We start from the raw sequence: 19020 nt of genomic DNA, 5'->3' as shown, positions 1-19020 counted from the left end.
GGAAGCAGCGATTCAATCAAAGTTCTCAAGCCACCATGGTGGTCACAACCCAGATGCTAGCATTCGGCATAAGCAGCAACAGCAAGCCCCGGCGGCTGGCATGCCGCATCTTGAGCACTCACGACAGTGCTCCCATGCAGGTCCACAAACTCAGCAATACTGGTCACACCCAGGGCTTTTGCCTGCAAAGCGGAGCCGGTGGCTGAGATGATGTCCACCGCCACATAGTCGCCCGGCTGCATGCGCGCAGCTGACCTCCTGGGTTGTGATGGCCCATATGACGAGGAAACTTCCTCGTCGCACATGAACACCCGCTTGCCCGTGCACGTCCGCCCCGTGAGGATGCTTGGAGAGCGCCGCGACGGTCCCTCAACCAAGACAAGGTGCCGGCATGACACCTCGGCCTGATTGCGGGCAGTCAGCACTTCCTTGTACACATGAATGGCCTCGTTCAGCCTCCTCATCTTCACATCCTGGGGAACGTCATCCTGCATGTCCAATTGAGGGGTTGTCATTTCGCAAGATCTTGTTAGAGCACGATCGACAACTAGCAATAGAGAGGCAAGAATTGAAAGACGCCTCAGAAGCCTTCATCATTCTGTCTTGCAATGCGGTGCAGTACCTGCAGATGGCGCGCTGCGTGTGTCTTGTCGCGCTTTGAGTAAGCAAAAAGGAAGGCTTGATCATAGCCCGCGGTGCGCAGCAGATCCAAGGTGCCCTGGTGGTCCTCTTCCTCCTCTCCACAGAAGCCCACTATGATGTCCGTGGACAGCGCAATCTGATCGCGCAATATGGAACAAGATTTGTTCTCGAACATGTAATACCAGGAGCAAGATGTGCAGCACAACAACAGGATCTCCAGCAGGGAGCTTGAGCCTGACCTCTGGCATTAAGGCCCTTGCTCGTTCTACCAGAGCATCATAGGCTTCTCTTGTGTACCCTCGCTTCATTCCTGAGAGAACCCTTGTGCTGCCCGATTGTGCAGGCATGTGGAGGTTCTTGCATATGTTGCTGTGCTTTGCAATAACCTGTGCATCAACAGAGGCTCTCTCTGACTACCCATCAAAATCCTCATACAAATGCTGCGTTGGGGAGTTCATTCCTGTTGACCATAGCTGATGGAAATTGCAAGAACATTATTTTCTTATCAGATGAGAATGATGGGACGCCATTACCTGAAGGACCTCATCCGAGAAGTCCTTTGGGTGTGGAGAGGTGAAGCGGATGCGCATCTCAGGAACAGCTTTGGCAACTGCTTCCAGTAGCTCACCAAATGGAATAGCACCTTCACGGCGTGGCTTATAAACCGAGCTGAAACCCTGCATCATCCACACCTTTGTGTAAGTCGAAATCATTGGTAGCAAGCACTGATGCATGGTGACACGCTCAGTCCTCAAGTTCTTCTACTTCTGCACTTTCTTTGATGGCAATCATGAGTAAGCTGAGCATGTCCATCAAGAACCCACTATAAGGAGTACAACAAGGGTACTGACTGCAAGTGCCCACCTCTGCATAGTATGACGTGCTTGCCTCATTGCCAGTGGACGCCCGTTCACTGCCACTCAGGTCTGCATATGAATTCACATTCTGTCCCAGCAACAGAACCTCTTTGCAGCCTTCCTCATGCAGCTGCTTCACCTATTTTGGACAGAAGGAAATCAGCCTCGGATGTTGTTGCAAGCTTTTAGCAGCATGTTGCAAAACACCAGGCATGGATTTCAGACATTGCCGGGAGGATTGCACCTCTGCCAGGATGGATGCAGCAGGGCGGGAGCGTTCGCGGCCGCGAGTGAAGGGCACAATACAGAAGCTGCACATGTTGTTGCATCCTCTCATGATCGACACCGCTGCACTGACTGCACCCACTTCTCTGACTGGTCTCACGTCCGCATAAGTTTCCTCTGTGCTCAATTGCACATTGATCAAGTCGTTGTCTTCTCCATCCCTACCCTCAATGTGTCTCTGCAAATAACACACAGATTTATGGCCGCGCCCAACCCAAAACGGCCCACTGATGCAGATCAAGACAGATTTTTTGGGGAGCGTGACCTGGGTGAATAGATGTATCAACCCCGGGAGGCTGCGGAACGCATCAGGGCCCGCAACAATATCCACAACTTTCTGCTCAAACAACTGGTCCTTCAGCCTCTCCGCCATGCACCCAATGACGCCCACACACACCGGCATCCTGCAAAGACTTAAGAGCTCAAGAATATGCTTGGCGATATTCTGTGCATGATTGCCGCCTTCAAGAGCAACTGCCAGGATGTTGCTGTGAGATGGTGTAGGCATGTACCGCTCGCTGTCTCTGGTCTTCTTGAGGGCCTTGATTTCTCCCAGGCGGGAGAAGATCTTCTGCTCAGCTTTCTCCCTGATTGCACAGGTGTTGAGCAGGATGACGTCTGCACCAGCAGGGTCATCTGCGCGTGTGAAGCCATGCTGCGCCAAGATGCCCCGAAGTATCTCTGCAGGACACAGGGAAGATGTCACGTGCGCTGTGGTTGCCAGCGGGCCTGCAGAAGATGCGAATATAATGGACCGTACCTGTGTCACTGCTGTTCATCTGGCAACCTGCAGCGGGCCATATTCACACTTGAGACAGGGGGTGTTGCACGTCTTGATTGAGGTTGGGCAGGTGCCAAACAGTAGGTAGATCAACAGAAGGTGATCATCTGATGATAGACGCAAAAGGCAGGAAATTACCATAGGTCTCAATGTACACTGCCTTCTGCTCCCCTGACTTCTGTATGGCAGGTGCCACTGCATGTCCTGGGAGATCTCTTTCAGAGCTTTTGCGAAGAAAGGAATCGAATGGGAGAGTGTCAGCAGGCAAACGCCGAGCTAGACTTGACGTGCTGCTGCACTGCTGATGAAGTAAATTTTGATGAATGCGCCCCCAATGTACCAGATTTGCCGCCACTTGTCGAAGCGTATTTGACAACATGCAGACCAACCTCTGCAAACTGGAAAGAGCGTCCTTCGAATGTATATTGATCTACAGATTAATTGCACAGATCAAAGGGTGGTGTCCTTTCTCTGGTGTCGACCAAATGTAAGATACCTCATCGACATGCATCCAGATTTTTAGTATGTCCTGACTGTTTATAACGAAGCAAATTGCAGGTCACCCTTGGCCTTTGCAATACTATTAATCAACACTCTTGGCAAGACTCTTCCTTCCTTTTCCCACAACATATAAAGGCTCCTAAATTGTTCGGGGAAGCTGTCGCTGTTGGCTTTTGCGCTGAGCTGAATCTGGTTACCAACGTAGCATCGTTGTTTCTACCAAGAATTGCATGAAAATGCGCAGAAGCCTAGATAGGCCTACACCTGCAGAGGCACCAAGCATGCAGGCCCTTCAACCTGTGACACTTTCAAGATCAAACATGCCTAGACATCGCTGAGAATCTTCCAATGACTGTCAATAAGCTTAAGCTGGGCCAGGATCTAGATCTGTAAACAGCGCCCCCGAGTCAAGCAGCCGCTCCCGCGGCAGCTGCAGCCTGCTGAGCCGGTCAGTCGACTCACTCATCGGACCTCAGGGAGTAGGCTACATCTGGACCGTTGGCTCTATGTAGGCTCTATGCCCAGCATCATGCATCATTATGACATTTGGAAACGTCAGATGATGCATGGCAATCTAGATGACCAGCAGATTTGCTTTCACCTAGGGACTGGCCATTATCATGTCCTCAGGCGCCTGAGGCGTAGGCTGATCCTGGGCTGAAGCCTACGCTCGACAGCAAGACTACTTTGCGATTGTGACAGTATGTACTGCTCAGCATAAATGGGCAGAATTCCGAAACCTGGAGTCCATGCAGTTTGATGCAAGGCGCGCGCGCGTGCTCAGAGGGAGCATGCACATCTGACGAATCAAGATGATGCCGGCCGGCCTTAGTGCACTGGTACCGGAACCAGTAAATTCAGCGCAGGCACCACTGCCATGGCCCTTGTTCAGCACAGGAATTAATGCCATGGCCATTAGATAGTGACCTCCATCTTGAGTTCCATCTGCAATTACCAGTCGCTAGCAGACCTTCACATCATTGTCAAGAAAGGCTAAATGGGCATCATCATCATTGCAAGGTTGATGAGTGGCTGAGTAGCTCCTACATGACTCCAACTTGAAAAACTTTTGGTCAAAGATAGGCTCTCCGTAGCATTGGTGCTTGGTGCTTCTGAGCGTTTCAGGGGCACAACAGCTCAGGTCTAGGTAAAATTTGAACACAGCGACATTCGTAAACGCTGGGCTGAAACAGATAGCTGCACTCATGGTGTGCGGCACACTGTGCCACTTCATTTGATCTCATGGGCTTCACTGAAGCAGGCGGGCGCGTGAGCTAAGCAGATGTGGCCGCAGATGCAGGATCCCATACGTGTACCTGTAGCAAACAGTCAAGTCGATGATGAGCAAGGACAAGGGGACTACCTGAGGCGAAAGCTGGACAAGCACAGGACCTGGAAACAATGCTGAACTTATGCATTCTCTCTAGAAGGGTGCACAATAAGTATGCAATTCTCCCACAATCGCACTCACCTTCTTCCAGTTGCGTTTGCTCGAGTTCTGCCATGCGCCCTTTGGAGCATAAGACAAAGGAGTGCCAGTTTTGTTGGCATGGTGTGGTACATGGTATATTGGATAAGCCACGTCCATCTGCAATCAGGCAAATCAACCTCACATTAGTGCATGCGTCGCATTTGCAGTACTACGGCTTAATGGGAAAGTAAGCGGATGCAAAAGCCCTGCGCTTGTTGCTGTACACACCGTGGCGGGCGAGGAGTCTCTGATACAATGTAGCCAACCTGCACCAGCAGCGGATCATTCAGAAGGCTGGTGTATTTACATAATGGGATCTGTCAGGAGAGGATCCATTTACTCACCATGCCATTCTGGTGGGACACTGCTGGGTTCCTGGCCAGATGGCCAGTTGAGATCTCCAAAAACGACCCAGCGATGCCGGCCTGTAGACAAAGTTGCTGCACATGAGCATAGCGGGCCTCTTTATACAGATGTTGTCGCAAGAGATGCAGCAGCAGCAAATGATCACTTACCGTATTGCTCTGTCATACGCTCATAATACCTGAAGAGACAACTTACAGTTAGGTCTCAAAACCAAGACAGTGTGTCCCTGACTGATTAAAATCAAAACGACGTGATCATGTTGCAAATTATAAAAAAAGTAGGATAAGTCACAACTCACTTGTTTCCAAACTGATCAGACCCCACAAGAGTGGCGTTGGGTCCGTGCACAAAAGTTGCCTGCCTGCACAGTGGCAGACCAGACCTCAACAAAATACAGACGGAGCCACAACAAGATTCCAATGGAGGAGCACAACAGCCAATTCCTTACGCTAATGTGCCATCCAAGAAGGCCTTCCAGCCTCCAGCCTTCAAAGCATCGAGCACTGAGTCGCGTTTGTAAGTTTCCTTCAAGAACTTCACAAGGGCCATGCCACAATGTATTAAGAGCTCACAATGGTTATACAGGACACATCAAGCAAAAGGGATGCGAGCTCTCGCAACGGTACAGCTTAATGTCTTCGCAATTCTTGACATGGCCTTGCCCATATCCCTTTTCCTGAACCCTCTGAGGCTAGAAACCCTACAGGCTCTGGAAGCGACCTCACACGCTATCCACCTTCTCCTCGTGACTTCGAGGGACCCCATGCTATGCTGACGGTTTCCTCGATTACTAGTGATCCAGCAGCGGTGTGTACGGGTGGTGCTGGTGTTCCCCGGAGATGACAGGCTTCACATCCAAGGCCTTGAGCGTGGGGCAGTTCTGCAGGAGTGTCCTGCCTGCAACTCTTCAAGAAAGGATCCTAGTTGCAGCAGCTCAATTACGTGCACAGAGAGCGCTCAAAAGGCGCCGGTCCCTGCGAGTACACGCGCAATGTTCAGTGGACTGCCAGGTCTGGCACTGCTTTCAGGCACTTAGCCGATCTAGTCTTTAATAGCTGGATTCAGATCAGTGTCACAAATCGACATTGCCGAACATACTTTGTGAGTGGGAGAACAGTGCATGCATGTATTTACTATGAGCCAGCTGGGGAAGACCCGGTCATATCAAGCAAAGAGGAGCACTAGTTTGAGCTGCATTTCGCATTGCAGGTATCTGAAGACAGGAGGCGTTTCCTCTTGAATTATGTGCAGAAAGTTGAGCCTCAGATCATGGAACAGTTTGCAGAGCACGCACCTGCTCAGGTGCGACCTCTCAGATAGTGGTACATCGCTCCTCTTTGGCAAGCAGATTTGTCCTTGCACTCTGAGCTGCGAGACAAACTGCATGAGGCATGGATCGTGCCCTTCGCAGGTTGTGGATGCCATGAGGACAACCATTTCAAACATGGTTGGGGTGCTACCTCCACATTTGTTCGACGTCACTGTGTCCACTGTGGGAGAGTCTTTGGCGCAGCTGATGTTCAGTGTCATCATGACGGGTGCGCTCTTGCTGCCCACACATAATCATGTTTGTCCTTGCTGATGTACAGCACAGACTACCTGCTGCTACATTGTTTCATTTGGGGCTACATGTGTGGAGCGCAGGCTATCTCTTCAGGAATGCACAGTACAGACTGGATCTGCAGAGGAGCATGGACGATGCGGATGGAACAATACTCCCATCTGTGTCTGAGAGTGCCTCCACACCAGGTGGTTCTCCCTTGTGGGATGGATTCGCAGAGGGCAGTCAGAAGACGAAGGTGCAGGGGGAAGTGTTGAGGTGGCACAATGAGCATGGAGCCACATCCGTGCCGGCGGCTGAATACATAACAATGCTAGAGAACGAGGTCGCAGCTCTACGAAAACAGGTAACATGAGAAAAAAGTGCGATGCGTGTGCAAATTGACGTCCAATAAATAGTGGAGGGTGCTGTGACACACCAGAAGCATCGTGATTGTGGGGATCCATGATGGAAAGATGTTTCTGGCTCTTCCTGCAGGTAATGATGCGGCAATATCAGGGGACGACAACCAACGAGCTGTTGGACTACCTCAAGTGCCTGGACACCAAGGCGCTGGGGCAGCTGACAGCATGTGCAGGAGAGGACATCATGGAGGCCATGAATGCCTTCATACACCGCCTGCTGGGGTCCTCCGATGACGAGGAGCTGCGCCGCATCCCCAGCCAGAGCAATGCAGTGGAGCTCGCTCGGCTGTTGTTCTGGTGTGTCCCGGTCTGCTGTGGTGGACCCCCCACACTTTCTATTTTCCACGTGTGGTTGTGGATGCTCCTGGATAGTGCAGTGAGAATGCACCTTTCTGGACGCATTGCAGGAATTCACTCACTGTTTGTAGCCTGTCAAATGGAGCGGGGCAGAGCTCTTATGAAGGTTGCACCCTTTTCTGAGAATCATGCACTTTGCAGGCTCATGTGTGTTGGATATGGGCTGCGGACACTGGAGGTTCGGTTTGACATGGAGCAAAGCATGATGCTTGAAGAGAGGGACGCAGGTCTGGGCTATCTGCCTCCTTAAGCTATTCAGCTAGGAGAAGAAAGGTCTGTGAGAGAGTGAGCATGCATCTTCTGAAGAACCTTCTGTACATTTTTGACTCAGACCTTGTCCAAAGAGGCTAGCAGCACGTGCAAACCTGCAGCAATAGGTATCTTGGCAGAGTGCTTGTTTACTGCCAATATGAGTTGTGCTGTACTTGTATATTATTCCTGATATCATGTCACGACTTTCAGAGGGTGGTGAAGCTGATCTGTGAGGAGACTCTTTGTATTTTGCTGGTGGGTCGATTCAATCAAGTTTGAGAATCCCCAAGTTGAGTTTCAGCAGTACCACATTGTATAGGAGATGGAATATCTTGAGGCTCTCAAGAACCACCATCAGTGTTACTGTTACTTTCAATGTCATCGCCTTGAGCTTACCAATACCCGACAGATTGCCAAGCAAACATTGGGATTTTCCTGCATATTGTATATGAAATAATATGGTTTTAGTGCTCTCATCAATGGGACTGCTGCTGGCACAAATCAACACAAATACACTTGACTCCTGCATGCCTTGATCTGTGACGACGCCAAAGAGGGCTTACAACACAGTCCATTTCAGGAGCTGCAAGCTTGCTTGTCATCCTTTTAGGCGCTGATCAGCACCTCCGTCATGATAACCCAGGCGATCTACTTTGATCTACACTCCATCGTCATGGTGCTTCAGCCTGAGGGGTGCGGAGAGATGCACTTTATTTCTGAGAAGAACCAAAGATCCATGGCTACTCCATGTGGCCTCAAACAAATCATCACATATGCAACCGTTGACAAGAAGATAGCAAAATCAGTCAGGATTGCGTGAACAAGTGCAACTCCAGGATATCGATATCTGATCCATCGGCACCAGCATGGACACCCACAAGTGAGGTAGAGCTGCTCATGAACACATGAAGTTGGTTGTGTGACACCTAGTGGTGCTGAACAGCCCCTAGGGCTGGCCCCAGACTCAACAACAGGCAATCATGCTTTTCTAGATATTCATGAAGTTGGGGAGGAACCCCTCACAAAACAACAAGAAGTGACCTCTTTCCCACCCCACCAAGCTGCAAGAAAATGCCTGAAGGGAAGAGCTCTTCACCACTTCTCAATCAGAAAAATGCTCTTCCTCCCCTTCAATGCCTATCGGATGCTCCTGAGCTGGTTGGGGTATCTCGTGATACATCTGGTCTGCAGGAGAGAGCACACAGCTTCAGGCACGCTTTTTACCTTTTCCAAATTGACGATCCAAACAAGGGCAAATGTACTAAGCAAACTTGATAAGGCAGCATGCGTCGCTGCTTACCTTCAGCGTGCCAGTGGCCAATTGGGTACATGCGGAAGGCTGCCATCTTGATCTCGAAGACACGCAGCAAGGCAGCTTGGTTGGGCGTCAGCATGTCACCAGCTCTGCAGACAGTGACGTCTGAGACGAGTTCGACCACACCCTGAAGGGGTAAGGAGAGGTATCAATTAGGATCCAACCACAGCTTGGGGCAGAGAGATGCAGCGCAGGATGAGAGGCAGGCAGCTCAAATGGCAGACTGAATTCTTGAGCGCAAAAAGATGTTCACACTCATCAGACCAGAGTGCAGCCTCCGCTGTACCTTGTTCAGCTTGGTGGGCAGGCCATACTTGCGCAGCAGAGGTTCCACAGTGTGTGGCAGAGGTCCCAATGGCCCATTCAGCGGCCCAGCCACCAGCTCAAAGTCCTCTGTTGCCCTGCTTCCCGCCCGCGCATAGTCCAGCTCTTCAAACTCCTCGAAGAGTGTCAGCACCTGCCGCACCAAGCCGTCAGAGAAATAAGACATTTGAGATTTCAGAGGAACTACACACCATGTAGTAGAGAGCAGTAGAGAGGTGTGCAACCATGAATGTAGCTTTTTGAGGCACTGCGTCCTCTCAGGGGTTTGTATGGGATGTGTCTTGGGAGCAGCAGGAGGAACTCCTCTACCTGGTCATGAGGCAGCTGTGTGAAGAAGAGCCCAACACTCCCAGTAATTTCGTCGGAGAGTAGGGCAAGGTTCTTGCGATACTCATCTGTCTCATCATGGCCCAACGCCACCCTCAAGACCTTGTTGGAAGCCAGGCAAAACCTGCACACACTCACCCGTTGCTGTTGTTTCTGTTACTTCAGGTAGGAGCAAAAGAAAGCGCCTGGTCATGGGTCAGCGCACACCTGCTGGTATCAAGTTTCTCCTCCCTCAATTCCTTGAATTTGTCATTTCTCATGTTTTCATATTTTATCAAGTAGATGCTAGGGTACCTACAGAGCACGCTGTACACTTAAGTCAAGCTGTTTGATTGGTATAGGCACAGATCCCATTCCATTGCATGAACGAGACGTACTGGTCTACGAAGTTCCTGACGCTTGTAATGATGCCCTCTTTCCACTCCTTCGTTTTCTTCTTCACCTTTGTGAGAGGGACTGCAGGTGCCAAACAGGGGTGTTAGTTTCAGATCCCGGACAATACCCCAGGACAAATAAAATTGCATTTGCGCACCGATCTTGTTTCTTTTGCTCTTGGGCATCCTGTCTGATTTGTGGATTCGCTGTGCCCTTCACAGGAATCTAGTAAACAGCAGCCACTGCAATTACGGGTGTCGCGTCTGCCCTTCGGTGGTAATAACCTTTGCTCTCTTTAGCTAACTCTCAAAAGATTGTTGTGGGTGTTGTGGCCTTCACTGAAGAAATGCTGAAGTACAATGGCTGAATCGTTGAGGAACAGTGTCGGAATCCGGCTGCCAGTTGGGCAGCCCAGGAATTCCTTCGAAGGCAGGTGGGCAGGACATTTGGGCAACGAGGAGGATGGAGAAGCATGCACTTCCGATTATCTCTGCACCTTCTCAGATTTGCAGGACTGCGCCTTCTGAGGAATCAGATTTTACCCTTGTTGCCACAAGATGACAGCTCCTCCAGCTGATTTCGAGTATGATCTCGTGACAATTGGGGCAGGGTCTGGTGGAGTACGAGCCAGTAGGATCAGTGCTCAGCACTACGGGGCCAAAGTTGCATGTGTTGAGCTTCCCTTTGGTTTCGTGTCCAGTGATTTCGTGGGAGGGGCTGGAGGAACGTAAGTTGGAGTCCCAATGTCCATTCCTGTGATTGTGTCGTAATATCTCAAGAAGTTTATTGATTAAGCTTGTGTGTGTCGCGTAGGTGCGTGATCAGGGGATGTGTGCCAAAGAAGCTCCTTGTGTACGGGTGAGTGCTTATTTCACCTCATCAGCGCGAGACTGTGCACCATCCAGCTACGGACGTGCTGACCTATTCGGAATTGCACTCTCTTGTCCAGGTCGTCCTTTTCAGAAGAGTTTCGCGATGCTGCTGGCTTTGGTTGGGCAATCGACGGAATGCCTTCACATGACTTAAAGTCCCTGATTGAAAAGAAGGTAAGGAGTGTCTCAGTGCTCCTTGGCGGTTGCATGGTCTTGTTGAAGACTGCTCCTCTCCCAAGCTCATGCAGAAAACCTTTCTGCCGTTCATGCTCTTTCAAAACTGCAACAGGGAAAGGAGGTGCAGCGTCTGAATGGCGTCTACAACAAGCTTCTGAAGAATGCTGGAGTGGAGCTCATTGGTACAAATCCCTCAGCTATCATCTTAGTAGAGCAGTGAAGCAAATTGAAGAGCAGATGCTGGAAAGTCGTGCAAGTCATCATTAAAGCTTCCTTTGTAACATCATGATGCTATGCTGACAATAGAGGGGCGTGGGAAGCTGCTAAATGCCAACACGGTTGAGGTGGAGCTGGCCAATGGCGGAAAGCGTACGCTCCGCACCAAGCACATCCTGATGGCCACAGGAGGGAAGCCTGTGAAGGCACCTATCCCCGGCTCGGTGACAACCCTTTGCAGAGCCTTCTGAACTGAGACACTGGACTGTTTCAACACGATGTCTGCCACGCAATCTTGTGCTGACACTGTGGCAATGCCGATGCAGGAGCATGCCATCACATCTGATGATGCCCTCGTGCTGGATGAGATCCCAAAGAACAGCATCGTGATCGTGGGTGCCGGGTACATCTCTGTGGAGTTCTCCAGCATCTACAGGGGCTTTGGGGCGGATGTGCACCTCATGTACAGGAAGCCACTGCCACTGACAGGGTGAGAGTCATGCTCATCCCTTTGTGTCACTCGGCATGGGATGGTGATGCGTCTTTTTTTTTGTTATGGCTGAATCTCTCACTGTGGTGTGCCTGGGGCACAGATTTGATGAGGAGTGCAGAGGTCAAGTGGCAGAGGATCTGAAGGGCCGCGGCATGCATCTGTACCCCAACACAAGTCCCACAAGGTATGTCAATTCCAGGGGTGTATCATTCCTGTCCTGACAGTCCTGTCCTGACCTGCAGTGTCTTATCAAACACTCAATATCTGGCGCGATCTCTCAAATCAGTTGGCGTCCACAGGATTGAGAAGAACGAGGACGGGACCTTCACTGTACACTACAAGTCTGGAGACACAGAGTCCTCAATCAAGACTGGGCTGGTCATGTTTGGCACTGGACGCAAACCAAACACGCACGGCATCGGGTTGGAGGTGCGAGCCATTGGACGAGCTCCAATGCTCAGATGCTCATGTCAAATCTATACCGCGCATGCATAAAGTGTCAGGTAATGTAAACAGCAAGTTGTGAGGCTCGTCTGTGCACCTAGGGAGTTGGTGTAAAGCTGGATGCCAGGGAAGGGATTCAGGTGGATGAATACTCGCGCACAAACATCCCCAACATCTACGCCATTGGAGACGTGACAAACAGGCTTGCCTTGACGCCTGTGGCAATCATGGAAGGCATGGCCTTTGCAGCGACTGTCTTTGGAAACAAGCCGACGCCTCCAGACTACCGCACGGTGCTCGTTCTTGATCCTGGCACTGAGAACTCGTGGCATGCAAAAACCCCGCATTGTCTTCAGAAGAAAAGAGACAATTGATGCAGATCTGCATGCCTGAAGCATGCGTGCCTGTGGCAGGTCCCCTCAGCCTGCTTCGTGCAGCCACCGCTGGCATACGTTGGCTATACGGAGGAGGAGGCTGTTGCAAAATGCTCCGGGGACATTGATGTGTACGTGTCCAAGTTTAAGCCCATGAAGAACACCATCTCTTTGAGGGATGAGCGGACCTTCATGAAGCTCATTGTCCATGCGCAGACAGACCAGGTGGGCTTCCTTCCCAGGACCCTCCCAGTCAGCACACATTTTGCCGTGCTACTTGTGAGTCTGCTGCAACAGTCTGAGGTCCTTGGATGGTCTGCAGGTGTTGGGAGCACACATGGTCGGCCCCGACTCGGCAGAGATCATGCAGGGCATTGCCATTGCGCTTAAGGCGGGTGCCAAGAAGTCCCACTTTGACTCGACAGTTGGCATCCATCCCACTGCAGCAGAAGAGTGGGTCAGCATGCGCACCAGGGCCAGACGGGTCCAGGGCCAAGGCGCGTCCTCATGATGCCACTGCATGTGGTCCACAGGCCTCAAGGAAGCTTCATTTGTCCGGCCGAACCCAAGCTCCAGCCTCGCAGCCGCAGCCCATATTCTTTTTGAACAGGATCCTGCACCTGTCAACATTCAGTTGTGAGTTAATGTATGTAATTTCTGCAATTTCTTACTGCATTTGAATTCAGGTTCGTCATTGTCTGCAAGTACTTGACATTCGTGCATTAAGGTTTGGAATGCTTTCTTGCGTGGCCCTGGCAAGTGCTGCATGCTATCATGTCAAATCAAGCAGAGTTTTGTCCTTGGGGCATAATGGTCTAAAAAATTGTGGTGATCAGTCATAGTAGCAGTCAAAGGGCTGGCTGTCAAGAGGACGTTTTCGCCTGCAGGGACTGTGTCATTGGCATAAAGTTATTGTCAAGCATTGACCATTGGCATCTTCTATTCTACATGCGCGTTGTACATGTCTTCTGTAGCAGCGTGAGCGGCACATGCTACACCGAGCCACTACCAATTGCAGTGCGCATGCATGCAGTCGGTGCACCCACGTGGTCTAGGAACATGGCTGCCAAGTATTGGTATTGAAATTGTGCTGGTGGTGTTCAATTAGAGATGTAAATATTGGCATTCAATACTATAGTGCTTCCATTCCCCCAAAATTGACGCAAAAGAACTTCTGGGTCTGACATGAGGCCCCCCTCTCACCGACGGCCGCTGCTGCGGTCCAGACTCGCACGCCGAATTTCTCCATTCTAAACGATCAAAGGATTATATTCTCTTCGAAGGAAGTCATCAAATTGTAGAGAGAGAGAAAGGGGTACGTTCACAGTGATCATACTAGATACCTAGATCTGTTGTCCACTGCTGCGCCTGAATAGTATTTTTAATTTGACAAAGATATGTTTTACAGGATAGGCATGGCTCGCCTGGCTTTCTTAGCGCTGTGCGCTATCGTTTTGCTTGCTTTCTGCGTGGAAGCAAAGAAGAAGAAAGATCTGGAGACAATTACCAGCAAGGCAAGTTTATAAGATGTGATGATCAAGGCAAAGCGAAATTGCGATTTCCTGCCTGCTTTGACTTTTGAATCGTGGAAATCTTTTCTAAATTATTATTGGTGTCCAATGTGAATGCGTCACCATATCTTATTGATAAATTCCTTTCTGATCAGACATGCAGATCACCATCAAAAATGTACACCAAGTTGTGCGCTGCGTGATAGGTGTACTTCGACATTCAAATTGGTGACGAACCTGCCGGCCGCATTGTGATCGGCCTCTTTGGCAACGCCGTCCCAAAAACTGCAGAGAACTTCAGGAGCCTGTGCGTTGGAGACAAGGGAATTGGCAAGAAGGGGAAGCCCCTGCATTACAAAGGCAACGCCCTTTCACAAAGTCTGATCTGTTGAATCTCATCTTCGTGCTCAGAGACCTGCAACAAGCTTGTGATTGTCTTGTGCAGGTGTCTCCTTCCATAGGATTATTCCCAATTTCATGATCCAGGTGGGCAAATTCATGTGACGGACAGATCCAAATGTGCCCATACTGCTCCTATGGCCACCAACGGATCCACCCTCCTTGCTCAATGTCGACTGGATTGCCACTGCAGGGTGGCGACCTGACAGACGGCAATGGCATGGGCGGAGAATCGATCTATGGAAACAAGTTTGAGGTGTGATTCAACATCAACCTGTACTGATATGCAATGCTTTGCAAAGCTGTGAAGATCACACTGCAGCACCACTTGAAAGCTTTCATAGCAGAAATGCTTCCTTGGCCTTACTGATGCTAGGCAACACCACCCACAAATTCTTTGATTGTCAGGAGCAACGCCTGGGCTGCTTGTCATGTTGTAATCAGCAGTTCTCCATATCTTAATGTGCCCTGCAGGATGAGAACTTCTCCCTGAAGCACACGGGCCCTGGGATCCTCTCAATGGCAAATTCGGGGCCCAACTCTAATGGATCTCAGTAAGTCCTGAGCCCTTGCATGTTCAATCACTGTTGGCCACTTTCCAGAAAACCTCCTCTCACAGATACTTGGCAAATGCAGGTTCTTCATCACCACTGTTACAACATCCTGGTTGGATGGGCGCCACGTTGTCTTCGGCAAAGGTGTGAAATTCGTACAATTCTCCAGACAATTGCATGTACGATTATAATTGAACTTTTTGGTGCTTGCACTGCTTACGAGTCAGCATCAGGCATGCTTTCTGCAATGCTCTCATATCGACCTGCCATGCCCATGTGTTGAAAGTCTGTCCTGCTTTGGAGCAGTGGTGGAGGGATATGACATTGTCAAGAAGATTGAGGCTCTGGGCAGCCAGGACGGCAAGCCCAAAACGAGAGTGATCATTGCTGACAGTGGAGAGATCCCAACTGCATCTTCCTGATTGCCAGTGTGCGGGGACAGCGATGTCTAACACGGATGATGGGACAGCGATCATCTTCTGAACAGACTTTAATACAGCCGCGCAGTGAATAATTGTACCAAGCTCATGTTCTGTAAGACGCATCATGCGTAGTTTTGTACAGAATCTTGCCACCCAGCACAGATTGCTTACATGCGCTGAGTTGTGCTTTAGCTGCGCTGTAGCTGCTGAGCGCATTCTATGATAGATTGCTGCTGACCCGAAAACTTGGCAAGATGTCCTGCATCAGCGAGCTTACCACAATGGCATTGATACGGTACATGTCCTACTTGGAATTTTGGCTCCAGTCATAAGGCTTGAATTCAAACTTCAGCTCTTCAGCTGATGCACTTGCAAGGAGACCCTCCAGCTGCTTCTTTTGCTCTGTGGGCATATGGCGCACAAGGAGCGCCACAAGATCTGCTTTTGAGCCAAAGTCCTTGCCATACCATTGGAATATCTTGCTAAGGACGAGCTTGCGCGCCTCAACATTCACCTGTACCTCACCTGCACAACCCCACACCATTTTCATCCCCCCATCTCTCATTTGCTCATTGTTCCAAGTGGCAGATAAGCAGCATGCTGTGCACTCTGCATGGACCAATGGGCTTATACAGCGGCAGACCCTCACTCTCAATGAAGGATGCGGCCGCAGACTCAAGGCCATCATCCAAGGCTTCCGGGGTGTACACCTGCAAAAGGGATATGTCGTCAGCCCTCATGAATGAAACAATACCAAGGAGTATTCCATGATTCTTAATGTAGGGTGGTCCACATTCTCAAATATTCTCTTGCAGGCCGGCATCAACGTCAATACTTCACCTTTATTGGAGGGCAGCTCTTCGCGCCACACACAAGGCTGAAGTGTATCCTGGGGTCTGGAGGGTCAATGACCTGATCACATCCACAAGTTTGACCTCGTTTTTCCAGTCAAAGGGATCTACAAGCCTTCATCTTGTCACCAAGGCAGGGTGCTTTCAAGCTGCACGCAATGGTGCATTGCTAATCAAAATAACTGGCGCCACACCTGTGCAAGACGTGGGTCACTGCTTTTGAAGGTCAGCGGAGCCAGCTGTGAGAGTCCAAGCAGGGACAGAAGGTTGGCCGGGCTTGGTTTGTTCCCTCGCAGGACGCCGTGTTCAATGTCATTTGAGGAGTACTGCAGGCCGCACACTACGTAATTGATCTTGGCAAACCATGCCAGGCGTTGCAGTGTCCCTGTGGCGGGCCCAAACTCCACCATTGCATGCACCTGTGACATTCACCAATTGGCCTGAGATCTACAGCACGAGGAAGCTGATAAGAGATGGTGCAAGCATATGAACTAACACTCATATGTGGAGGCAAGTGCAAAGACGGCTACCACAAGAATGTTGTAGACATTTATCCAGAACGCCATTCTCTCCTCCCGGCTCAATGGGGACACATCGACCTTCTGGAGCTCAGCAGTGGCATCAATGAAATCTGTGAACTCTGGATCTGCCCCGAGGCCCTTGTAGTCCACTGCGCGGCCATCGGGTGCAAGATGCTTGTCATACAAGGCCAGCATCCTCATCCGCAGGTTTTCTCCAACCTGGGCCATACATCCTTTGTTTCTCTCGTGCTCCTATCCATTTTTGAGGGCCCTGCTTTGCAAGTTGCATGTGGATGCTCTCACCTCAGAGGGGCTCCGAGCATCTCCATACCACTGGAAGTGAGCATTGAGTGGCTCCCCCAGGGTTGGTTTCCGGGCGTCAGCCACAAATGCAAATTCTTGTTCTTCCCCTGCCCTGCCAGCACTCAATAGTAACATCAATACTTGAGAATGCTCTTCCATTTTTGCAATGAAGGGAATCTGGCGAATTACCCCATTGTCTTACCCTGACCAGCTGTCCCATGCAGCTCCATTTGCGAGGGTGATGATCTGTGCCGAAAGAAGTTTATGCACAGTATGCTTGGCATCTTCCGGGGTCTCAGCCTGCTTCTCCAATGCCAACCAGCGTGACATTTCAGCCAGGGTGAAAGTCCTGGCCCGACAGAAGCACTCATCAATCCATATGCAAATTGAGAAGCCGCCTGAAAAAGCACAATGGTAGAAAGTGGGATGGTTTCCACTCAATCCCACTTGAAGAAGTACAGGAGATGCAGACCTTGATTGTTTCAATTCATCTTTGTGCTTCTGACGCAGGATCTGCGCCAGTTGTCGCAGTCTGTCATATTCTTCCTTGTCCAGTCCTCCAGGAACCAATGCTCTGCTTTGTCCCTGCATGTCCATCACAGAGCATTAGGGCTGGTCTGATTGTGTGATGGTCATGGCACCCTATGATGTTGGATCTACAGTTCCGAATCACACCTGGCACGTGAGACTGCCATCTACTGAAAAAGCACACCTGTGACTCAATGCCTCTCAGGGAGTCTGGAAGTCCTGGTCGGTCCAAATTTTCTTCCAAGACCTGCTGTATCTTTCCTTGGTCTATAAGAGATATAAGCTCCTCCGAGCCTCCAATGAATGTTCCTCCAATGAAGACCTGTCGCACAGTAGACCCAGGTCCAAAGCTGATTGTTCTGTGAAGAGCATTAGGCCAGCATGCAGTGGGCCAGCACAAACTACTGTATACCTGAGGAACGGTTGCTCTTTTAGTGATTTCTTTGACCTTCCTCAACGCTTCAAGGTCAGTGGACAACTCAAATTCCTTGTAAGCCAGTCCAGCGTTGCGCAGTGCCTCCTTGCTTTTCTTGCAGTATGGGCATCCAACGGTTGTGATAATTGCTATCTCTGTAGATGAAGCTGCACTCATGATGGTTGATGCTTTCCTAAGGTGCATCCGTAGTCGTGAACCTGGAGTGCCACCATTGGTGGTGACATGGACTGGCTCAAGCACATCAAAAATCACAACATCCAGCAAATCCTCAGTACCTGCAAACACCTCCCGAAATCTTTTTGGGCGAAAGGGTGCCAGTGACGGAGAGCAATACAGTCCAAGACTCCTATGTGCACGCTTTGGTGTAAAAGTGCAGGGACAAGATCTCCTGCCCAGCGTAAGAATTGTCCGGCCAACAGGAGCCGTCAAAGACATGCTGAAAAATTGCCCATTCCTGACCAACTCAAGGAGCTCTGGCTTGAACAGGGTGGGACAGATCAGGATGATGATTTGTAGCTTCCGATCAGGGGGAAGCTATCTCCTTGACCCACTGAGTGGGTTCGAGTTTCATGGTAGGACTGAGGGCACACAGGACATCCTTCTCCACAATGTCCTCCTGTCAATCATGTATACATCCCGTACTATGACCGCAACACATGTGACAGGAAAGATCCTTTCAAGTGATGCGCATGCATGCCAGGTACTGCCTATATATGCCTGGCAGGCAGGCTCATGTGAGGCGCCTGTAGAGCTACTATAGAACTACTACCAGCTAGTAGTACTAGATTAGTGACTTAAGGCATGACTCAGTTATGTTGTAGAGGCTGCACTGCAGGCAGGCAACTACTGGACAGCTCATCGGCTTGTCCTCTGGGCTTCATTCAGCCAGGAGTACTGATAAGTCATGACATGTTGAATCACAACATGCATGTCACAAGGAGGGTGCCACATTTAAAGGGAAGTTCACGACTTGTTTGAAACCTGTTAGATTCCTGCATGCGTGTTCCTGAGGGTGTTGTTTTCTATTCCATTGCCAAACGCGTGCTACAGAAGGTTGTAGCCTAGCCTAGCTGAGCTCGTATGATGTGTTATCTCAATTGT

General features: G+C 50.3%; 7 protein-coding genes across 7 annotated transcripts; 3 read left to right on the top strand and 4 right to left on the bottom strand.

Moving 5' to 3' along the window:
- Positions 1-56: 56 nt before the first annotated feature.
- Positions 57-2794, bottom strand: COCSUDRAFT_29412 (hypothetical protein; the record flags this gene model as incomplete). The annotated part of the gene is made up of 10 exons (XM_005647289.1): positions 2704-2794; positions 2545-2571; positions 2297-2465; positions 2050-2188; positions 1744-1950; positions 1507-1638; positions 1176-1319; positions 882-1028; positions 623-778; positions 57-488 (listed from the first exon to the last, which is right to left on the bottom strand). Exons 2-10 carry the CDS (start codon positions 2561-2563, stop codon positions 57-59), a joined length of 1545 nt encoding a protein of 514 aa, XP_005647346.1. The 5' UTR covers positions 2564-2571; positions 2704-2794.
- Positions 2795-4058: 1264 nt separating this feature from the next.
- On the bottom strand, positions 4059-5438 carry COCSUDRAFT_53665 (hypothetical protein). The gene is made up of 7 exons (XM_005647288.1): positions 5352-5438; positions 5202-5264; positions 5053-5081; positions 4882-4962; positions 4766-4803; positions 4538-4654; positions 4059-4382 (listed from the first exon to the last, which is right to left on the bottom strand). The coding sequence occupies exons 3-7, from the start codon at positions 5066-5068 to the stop codon at positions 4341-4343; spliced, it is 294 nt and encodes a 97-aa protein (XP_005647345.1). The 5' UTR covers positions 5069-5081; positions 5202-5264; positions 5352-5438; the 3' UTR covers positions 4059-4340.
- A 300-nt stretch (positions 5439-5738) lies between these two features.
- Positions 5739-7475, top strand: COCSUDRAFT_29409 (hypothetical protein; the record flags this gene model as incomplete). The annotated part of the gene is made up of 6 exons (XM_005647287.1): positions 5739-5913; positions 6113-6205; positions 6315-6441; positions 6548-6810; positions 6942-7165; positions 7367-7475. Exons 1-6 carry the CDS (start codon positions 5743-5745, stop codon positions 7473-7475), a joined length of 987 nt encoding a protein of 328 aa, XP_005647344.1. The 5' UTR covers positions 5739-5742.
- Positions 7476-8038: 563 nt separating this feature from the next.
- COCSUDRAFT_66402 (hypothetical protein) lies at positions 8039-10155 on the bottom strand. Its single transcript, XM_005647286.1, has 7 exons — positions 9976-10155; positions 9821-9899; positions 9651-9737; positions 9426-9567; positions 9079-9249; positions 8778-8919; positions 8039-8662 (listed from the first exon to the last, which is right to left on the bottom strand). Exons 1-7 carry the CDS (start codon positions 10001-10003, stop codon positions 8580-8582), a joined length of 732 nt encoding a protein of 243 aa, XP_005647343.1. The 5' UTR covers positions 10004-10155; the 3' UTR covers positions 8039-8579.
- A 220-nt stretch (positions 10156-10375) lies between these two features.
- Positions 10376-13522, top strand: COCSUDRAFT_53663 (glutathione reductase; the record flags this gene model as incomplete). Its single annotated transcript, XM_005647285.1, has 11 exons — positions 10376-10545; positions 10632-10676; positions 10768-10864; positions 10980-11049; positions 11174-11307; positions 11410-11573; positions 11677-11760; positions 11876-12005; positions 12122-12313; positions 12434-12619; positions 12717-13522. 11 exons carry the CDS (start codon positions 10376-10378, stop codon positions 12903-12905), a joined length of 1461 nt encoding a protein of 486 aa, XP_005647342.1. The 3' UTR covers positions 12906-13522.
- Positions 13523-14111: 589 nt separating this feature from the next.
- COCSUDRAFT_16087 (cyclophilin) lies at positions 14112-15280 on the top strand (the record flags this gene model as incomplete). The annotated part of the gene is made up of 6 exons (XM_005647284.1): positions 14112-14283; positions 14351-14391; positions 14498-14560; positions 14779-14858; positions 14941-15002; positions 15162-15280. Coding segments are annotated over 6 exons (537 nt in total), but the record flags the coding sequence as incomplete, so codon positions are not given.
- A 304-nt stretch (positions 15281-15584) lies between these two features.
- Positions 15585-18358, bottom strand: COCSUDRAFT_66400 (DUF547-domain-containing protein; the record flags this gene model as incomplete). Its single annotated transcript, XM_005647283.1, has 11 exons — positions 18195-18358; positions 17896-18116; positions 17668-17805; positions 17428-17540; positions 17158-17304; positions 16956-17067; positions 16662-16871; positions 16326-16550; positions 16121-16192; positions 15924-15990; positions 15585-15805 (listed from the first exon to the last, which is right to left on the bottom strand). Exons 1-11 carry the CDS (start codon positions 18352-18354, stop codon positions 15585-15587), a joined length of 1686 nt encoding a protein of 561 aa, XP_005647340.1. The 5' UTR covers positions 18355-18358.
- Positions 18359-19020: the final 662 nt, after the last annotated feature.

The sequence above is a fragment of the Coccomyxa subellipsoidea genome, assembly GCF_000258705.1.
Source record: "Coccomyxa subellipsoidea C-169, whole genome shotgun sequence".
Classification (NCBI taxonomy): domain Eukaryota; kingdom Viridiplantae; phylum Chlorophyta; class Trebouxiophyceae; family Coccomyxaceae; genus Coccomyxa; species Coccomyxa subellipsoidea.
The sequence above is the reverse complement of the archived record's forward strand: the minus strand, read 5'-3'. Positions and strand labels throughout refer to the sequence as shown.